General features: G+C 34.9%; 1 protein-coding gene across 2 annotated transcripts in view; it reads right to left on the bottom strand.

The window, feature by feature from the left end:
- Positions 1-5,504: 5,504 nt before the first annotated feature.
- Positions 5,505-8,946, bottom strand: part of LOC138173266 (thioredoxin-like protein 1) — a 48,788-nt gene continuing 45,346 nt past the window's right edge. The window contains exon 8 of one of the 2 annotated variants that reach the window (XM_069103253.1): positions 5,505-6,306. In XM_069103253.1, the coding sequence (XP_068959354.1) occupies positions 6,277-6,306 (30 nt within the window). In that variant the 3' untranslated portion in view covers positions 5,505-6,276. Of the gene's footprint in view, positions 6,307-8,282; positions 8,840-8,946 lie in introns of those variants that run through there. The other variant, XM_069103262.1, reaches the window with a different exon arrangement.

Raw genomic sequence — 8,946 nt, 5'->3', positions numbered from 1 at the left:
CAAGGGAATCAATAAAAAGAAATGCTAGGGAAGGCAGCCTATGTATTACATAGCAGCAGTCATCAAAACTACCCGGTACTGGCTGAGGAATAGAGTAGTGTAGATTAGGTACAAGAGACACAGCAGTCAATGACTATAGTAATCTACTGTTTGATAAACCCAAAGACTCCAGTTTCTGGGACGAAAACACACTATTTGACAAAAACTGCTGGGAAAACTGGAAAACAGTATGGCAGAAACTGGATATAGACCGATATCCTACACTGTATACCAAAGTAAAGCCTAACTGGATGTACAATCTAGATATAAAGGCTGATACTGTAAGCAATCTGGGAGAGCAAGGAATAGTTTACCTGTCAGATTTATGGAGCAGGGAAGATTTTATACCCAAAGAAGAGATAGAGAGCATTATGAAATGCAAAATGGACAACTTTGATTACATTAAACTGAAAAGTTTTTGTACAAATAAAACCAATGTAACCAAGATTAGGAGGGGAGTGGAAAATTGGGAAATATTTTTTTACAACCAGTGTCTCTGATTAAGGTCTCATTTCTAAAATATACAGAGAACTGAGTCAAATTTATAAGGATACAAGTCATTCCCCAATTGATAAATGGTCAAAGGATATGAAGAGGTAGTTTTCAGAGGAAGAAATTAAAGATACCTATAAGCATATGAAAAAAAAATTTCTCTAAATCACTATTAGAGAAATGCAAATCAAAAATCAAAACAACTCTGAGGTATCACATCTCACCGAACAGACTTAAGATGACAAAACAGGAAAATGATAAATGCTGGATAGGATGTGGAAAAATTGGAACACTGATGCATTGTTGGTGGAGTTATGAACTGATCCAACCATTCTGGATAACAATTTGGAACTATGGCCAAAGGGCTATAAAAATGTGTATACCCTTTGACCCAGCAATACCACATCTAGGGCTGTATCCCAAAGAGATCATACAAGTGGGAGGAGGACCTTTATGTACAAAAATATTTATAGCAGTTTTTTGTGGTAGCAAAGAATGGGAAATACAGGGGATGCCCATCAATTGGGGAATAGCTAAACAAGTTATGGTATATGGATGTAATAGAATACTATTGTGCTATAAGAAATGAAGAGCAGATGGACTTCATAATGACCTGGAGAGACTTAGATAAACTGATGCTGCATGAGAGCAGAACCAGAACTTTGTACACAATCACAGACACATCATGTCTGTGATGACTAACTTTGATAGACGGGGCTCCTCTCAGCAAGGCAAGGCTATAAGACAACTCCAAAAGGATCATGACGGAGAGGGCTATCCACACCCAGAGAAAGAACTAGAGTCTGAATGCAGACTGAAGCAAACCCCCTGCTCTCTTGTGTTTTGATCCTTCTTTCTCGTTGTTCACTCCATTGGTTATAATCCTTAACAATTTGACTAACGTTTAATGCAAAGGTATTTGCAGAACCTATATGGGATTGCATGCCACCATGGGGGAAGTGGGGAGGAAAGGAAGGGGAAGAAAATGTGGAACTCAGGGGATTATGCAATTGAATATTGTAATCTAAAAGTAAATAAATTTTAAGAAAATAAGTAAAATAGCAAGCAAAACAAAGCAACATGTTAGAGCATTGAGGATTATTAATATATATTATATATTAATATATAATCAATAAGCTTTTTGAGAATTGGAGTCTCAGAAGAAGTACAATGGACAAATGGTGGGATATCAATTGACATCCTCTATGGGTACTGGTTTACATGGACTCAGTGGGGTTTGTTCTAGTCCATTTTAAGTCATTTTCCCACAATACCAGTCAGTCAGACTATAGTAAACTGCTCTGCATTTCTTTTTTTCAAGTTTATCTTAGCATAGGTGTCACAGGAACAGTTGCCGTGTCTTTCATATAGGCGAAAGAGCAAAATTAATGCCACGTACTTTGACAGGGTTTTTTTGAAAGGTGCAGAAATGATTAATATGCACATTGCTCTTCTTAACAGGTTCCTAACTCAATCTAACCCAACCGTCTCAAGAAAGCCCAATGAAAACATCCATGGAGTCTTAAAAGGGATCGAGATGATAACTAATATCCAGAGTTTATACAAGTTCACACAGGTGGAAGCAGATGGCACATAAACCTTGTCTTCTGACCCCAAATGTGGCTAGCGACATTACAACTACAGAACAGCTGAATAAATGACTATATTTATTGAGTCTTTGGTATTAGTCCTATATTAGGTACTGGGAAAGATGATGAACCCCAAAAGCTTCAATGAATATTAAGCACCTACTACATAATGAAAGCACTTTGCACTAAACTCTGGCAATATAGACAAAAACAGAAAATTAGTTCAGTATTCTAGAGCTTACATTCAACTTCCTATCAATGTGTTGTCCATAAAGGGCCTGAGAGGTTCATCAAAGGAGTATTTCAGCCGTGGCTGCAGGTCTATTCATCAAGAATGTTATAGAAAAGATTCTTGCTTTGTGAAGGCTACTTCACAGGAGACATGGAAGTTTCTTTCCAATTCATGATTTAAAGCTACCTTTTCAAAAAATTAACAAGTCATATCTGTGAGAAGCATGTAACCTACTCAGTTTGAAGGTATAACTGCTGTACACAATAAAACTTAGCTTGGTAAAGCATAAGTTTTACAAAAACTTATGCAAAACCAGTTTGTCTTCTGCCTAGCCCTTGAAGAATATGGTCACTGTTTGGAAACAGCCTATTACGTTGCTTGCTGATATATACAATACAAATATACATACTGAATTTTTCCCACAAACTTTGCTTAAGTTTTCCAAAACATTCATTTGGGAAGTGACAGCAGAGGAAAAATAATGCATTAGAAACTTTGAACTGGTGTCAGATCTTAAAAGAATCGCAGTCTCAATTTTTGTTACACGTATTCTCCTGTAGTTAATATCTTAACCCACAGCCTGAGGAAAACTTGATTTTATAAACTTCTCGACGGCACATATTTATCCTGGTTCCCCCTGCTCTTCCCATTCTCACAGTCCCTTCAAAGTGGTGGGAATTTGCATTTGATTTACAAATACAAATACCTTTGAATTATGTAATTTCTATTAGAAATCATCTTGTCCTCAACACAATTTTCTTAGCACCTCTGTAGTCTGGGGAAGTATTGAATATGTAATGAATTGTATTGAATACATAAGATAGAACCCAGTTATTATATTAGAAGTGATTCTGGGAGCAGCTAGGTGGCACAGTGAATAGAGCACCGGCCCTGAATTCTGGAGGACCTGAGTTCAAAGTCAGCCTCAAGACACTGGACACTTACTAGCTATGTGACCTTGGGCAAGTCACTTAACCCCAAACTGCCTTGCCTTCCCCCCTCCAAATTTAGAAGGAAAAAAAAAAAAGGAAATGGTTCCTACACACACAGCAGGGAAGAGGGATATAAAGTTTGGAAAACTGCTCAATCTCTGAAAAATGATAATTCTACACACAATACTAACTTTTCATATCATAATTGTAAACACAGGAAGTTGAAAACTTTTTCTTATTCCTTCAATATTTTTCCTCAGTACTATATGTAGTGAAATTTCCTAATAGATTTTTCTCCGCTTCTACTATATAACTTAATAAATGAATAATTCTAATAGGCAAAATGTCAGCTTTTTTTTTCCTCTCCAAAAGAACTACCAAGGCAGATGCCATATAAATTTTAATTATCCATTAACTCTAATTTACACAGCAAGAAAAACCTGTTAAATATTCCTCAAATGTGATCAATAGGGATCAGAGAATTACATCAGAAACCTAGTCCAGCTCCCTCTTCTCAATAGCAAGCAGCATGTATAAATGCCATTTTTTTCCACTTTAAAGATAACACAGGCATATTCAAGTTTTAAATAAGTAACTCATTTTCAATGTTTTGGTCATATTATCAATGGACAAGTGACAACTATATTACGCACCTGTTCACATATTATGAATGTTCAAGTTCTAGTATCAGGTTTAGGGTAGTAGTAAAGTAACTGCAGCCCTAAGTTCTACAAAGGCAGGAACTAATCAATGCACTTGGTAGGCAGTTTCTTATGTTGCTACTGTGTACAATACACAGCATATTCTTACAGAGAAGTGATATACTCTTCAGACTAAGAACTTAAGACAAGACATAAGTCACCTGGGAGAAGTGTAGGATTATCAATCAGAACCCAGACAGAATTTATTTTAAATTAGAAAAGATGAATCAAATGTAAAAACAAAAAACAATTTATTGAGCCATAACATCAAAATCTAATGAAAGAATATCAAGTTTTCCCCAATGCTAGAGAGGTTTCACTATTCCTAACTAAAAATTTTAGTTCTACAGCTAACTTCCTTGAGAAAGTTTTCTGTTTAATGGGCAAGTTGTTCAAATGAGCTTTAGTTAAAATTATTATGGCTGTATTTTCCCAAAGCAACTTTTATTCCTATAGGCAATTCCAAATGCCCTTTAGATTTTACTCTCTTAGCATGAGAAAACATCAGGATTTCAGCTTGGTACTTTAAGTTATGTCAAGAAGACATGTTTATTTGTAGTATTAAAACTCCCCATTAAGTGAAACATTTTACAGTTACCTATAAACATTCATTTAAAACTATTTACAATTTGTATTATGGAAGATTTGTATATTGTAACCAATTTTATAGAAAAGTTACATAAACAATATAGGTCTCATGTCCAATCCTTTACAAATATGAAAAATCACTATCGCTGGGTTATCAAATCGTCAAGTATAAATAGTATGAGGTCAGCAATCGCAGTATGTAAGATGAGGCACTTTAACAATCACCCAAAAAGGTAGTTGTGTACAAAGCTCCAACAGAAATAGCTCTGACTCTTCGCCTTGCCCTAAACTTCCGAAGGGATTCACTGGAGATTCTCGACATATAATCTTATATCTCTTGGCTCTCTGCCTCTACTTTACCCAAGGCAACGCCGCTAGGAGGTACATAAGAAATAAAGGCATCACTACAGTCCATTTAATGTGCAACAGTACATCAAAATGAGAAACTCTTCCTGGTACATGTGTTTCATGAAACGTTCGGCTTTCTGCGTGATTTACACCCAGAAAGCTATATATTTAAACATATCATTCGTCTCCCAAAGCCAAAATCAAACCTATTTCTAGACAAAACAGAATCTCTACTCTCTTCCTAGACACACATCCTCAAAAGCCAGACTGACATTACTCAGTTATTTTAACTATACAATTATACGCGCCGTGTGTATTCTTATATAGTCATTCAATTTTTAAAATATTCAGGGATATTTTTAAAGTAAATGTAGTCAGGCTTTAAGGTTACAGCTCAAGATGACATCAGCCCTTGGCTCCTCAGAGACACCTGCCCCAGTTCTCCACATTGTTTCTGAAGCATCCTTCAAGTGAATACACATATTTTACGATTCCAGCCACACTCCTCTTCCCTTTTGTATTTTACCCCTGAACCATCATCTTTACATCTGCATCGTGTATTAGGCAGTGAACACAATGAATATTTGTTAAATGAATGAAATAACAGAAATAACTTTATTTAATGACACTAAAAGACTTTTAATTTCAAATACTATATATTTACCTAATGATTAATGTCCATATAGCCACAATAAATGAAATGGTGACTCACAAATGATTCAGAAGGCATAAAAATCTTGATATGGTAAATGATGAGACCTAGAAATTTTCAGTCCTATTATCTAATAGTTTGCAAGTAACATTTGTAGACAGTTGAATCTTAAGTCTATGCAAAAGATCATGTAAAATTCCTATTTCCCCAGATAACCAAGTGTTAAGAAAAATATTACATAATACAAACATGGGCACGTCAAAATCCATTCTTCCCAGTCCCTTGCATTTCAAATATCTATTGTATTAAATTGATATTTTCTCAAAAACAGATAACCCTTAATTTTGACAGTTTCTCAGCTTTAGAAATTTAACTGTCAGCCAGTATAACACTGGATATATTAAGTCTCCTAAAATCAGCAGCCAGAAAATTTCAAAACTAATGGAAAGTAAAAATTCTTACATACTTAAAATGACAAAAATTAAATTTGGCAAAAGTAATGACTTTTATTTACAAATACACGTATCAAGATTACAATAGAAACACTAGTGAAACCATGTGAACAAAAGCAATGATTTATTGGTAATGGCATTAAAGGAAACATTGACAGTCTCTGGCTAGGGTCAAGCAATTATCCAGGAGCCGGAGATAAAGTGAAGATCCATTTTGATTGCAATAAGGTCTTTCCAGTGTCTTCTGAATCTTAATGGCTTTCTCCTTTCTTACCAACTACCTAGAAAAAAAAAAAAGAAAAGTAACTCAATGCATATTTGATTTGGAAATGTAGTATTTTAAAAATACAAACAAAACACCCCCCGTACACCCCACACACACACAAAAAAAAAAACCACCAGCATTTTTATCACTGCATCTTTTTGGCATGCAATCTATTTTCAATGATGGAGCAAATTGTGACCCCCAGTCACTAGGTTTCCAAGACTGCCAAGAAATAAATGGAAGACATGCAGGCTTTTTCTGGCTTTTCCACACAGCTTTCCAAGCAAGGTTGACAATTTAGAAAAGTTAACAAAACAAAAAAGCTCCTATATGAGTGAAGCAGAACACATTTTCCATACTATTAAAAAAAATTTTAATTAAGTGCCTATTGAAAAAAGTTTGAAGTTAACAGTATGCTAAATCCATCTCTTCATGCTGTTGACAGGTTTCTAAATTCTTCTACAATGTACAAACATGCAATAAAAAGACGATCAAAAACAACTAATTTCTGCAGCAGGGAGAGATGCTATTTTCCTTAATACACACTTTTCTAATAGATTTAGTTGTTTTCAGTTGGATCTGGCATACTGGTTTCAATAAACTTATAAAATTCTAAAAATGTTAAGTAGAACATAGTTTCTCCCAAAAAAATTTAGAATTTTATCTCTGAATTAAAATATAACATTTACATCCTAATAGCACTTAATCCTAAAAGTCTACAATCAAAGAAAACTGCATTTCAACAGCAGAAATAAGTGAAAATAAAAACACACTACAACTCACCACTTACAAACTGTCTCCTGACAACAGAAGCTTTGTATCATGCAACATTCATGCCAAATCAGCACTATATAGGCTGTTCCAAAAATCTTAAGTGTAGTTTTAAGCTATTAAACAGTAACTTTATTTCTTATCACAGTAGGCTTTAAAAGCTTAAAGTTGCATTCAAGACTTTTGAGATACCCTATATATGATAAATCTAAAAGGCAGCGAATATGGCTCAGCCTAACACAGTGAGGGACTAAGTTCAGAATGCCATCCATTGCTTCAAAGGTCATTTGACAGGTTTAGGGGACAGACTGGATGATCTCTAAGATCCCCCCTCGGATTTACCATTCTAGGACTCTAAGAGCAGGCTTTTATACTACAAAGGGGAAATTATTCTACTGACTAACAAAACCAGACTTTTAATTCCAGAAAGAACTACATCAAGAAACTTTAAAAACTAATAGTAGCATACAAAGTTTTAAGAACAGGAAATGGGGAAAGAAGTAAAGAGTGTTTAAGAACTATTGAGGCAATGAAAGAGATTAAATTCTATCACGAAATTTTTAAACAGATGATTAAAAGCATCTATTCTTTACTTGTATTATTGTGGCAACAAGCACAACAGTGAGCTTTTGGATTATGCAAACAACAAAACCAAAAAAACCCTCACTAATATATTAAATATTAAAATGTTAGCAGATGTGTAACAGTGAAGATACAAATCTGCATACTGGTTTCACAGGTTGATACCTCTCAACTTGCCAATGTGTATTCTCTGTAAAAAAAAGAAATTAAGCACACCAGTACATTGGGATTTCCCACCCCCAAGCCCTAAGCATCTTTTCTCCTTCTCTGAGTCCATACATCACTCCACTGACCAATAGCATCTAGGGTACATCAATACTGGGTGCTAAAGATTTCATTTTTTGGAAAAAATTCAGACTGCCTTCTATTTTAATATTTACCCCTATCCTATCATCTGGGCCTGAGCTTTCTGTTTTGCTGATAAACAATGCATCTTCAATCTAAATTCCTTAAGTTTAAAACACACATAAGTTAAATAAAAAACAAAAAAGAAGTAACTCTTAAAAGCCTTCTGATCTATCAGGATACAAAATCAATCAGAAATGAGGTAGCTTGCACCCCCTCTGCTCCCACCCTTCTCCAACCCTCAAGGCCTACCGAAAACATCATGAGAGTACAAAAGAACCTGAAAATGCTATCATGGGTTAAGCAATGTTTAATTTGCTAAATGAAAGCAACTAAAGGGTATATGATATCCTAAAACAAAAACTTCAGCAGCCTTCAGGCCTGATAATTTCATATCACATTAATTTAGCAAATGTAAAAATTAAGTAGAATTGTATTTCAAATTGCTATTCAAAGTACAACTTCTTAAAAATGCTTTATGAAATTAAGTACAAAACAGCAGAAAATTAAAAATTAACAGAAAGCAGTATAAGACATATGGTATGGTGAATAAATAAAAGCACTTAGTTGTAAAGAAAACCAAATTAATAGCCCAAGTGAGAGAAATTACTAAGGTGGGAATTGAAGAGAGATGGTTGATGAAATATGGATACAAAAAGGCTGATCCAGATGAGAGGAGCTGTAGAGAAGGCTCTTGCACCAGCAAAGGTGATGCTGTGGAAAGGGTGAGGGCAGACAGGTGCTAGATGAGCAGAGAAGCAAGGAGGGGAGCAGAGTGGGACAAGATCAATCTTTATATTCATTTAAAAAAATCTTCTGTGTTTTTAGTTCATTTGAGTTGGATTAATCAGCTGAAAAATAAACAGACAAAAGTGTTACGAAAATAGCTGGCAAATGTGAGTGGCCAATTTAGAGTATACGGGGAAGTAGAGTTTCATTACAGTAAAAAAAAAAAAAC

Source organism: Petaurus breviceps, unplaced genomic scaffold (genome assembly GCF_028583685.1).
Source record: "Petaurus breviceps papuanus isolate PSGF00001 unplaced genomic scaffold, PetGlider_PUasm1.0 129, whole genome shotgun sequence".
NCBI classification, from domain to species: Eukaryota; Metazoa; Chordata; class Mammalia; order Diprotodontia; family Petauridae; genus Petaurus; species Petaurus breviceps.
This window is presented reverse-complemented; position numbering and strand designations above follow the sequence as displayed.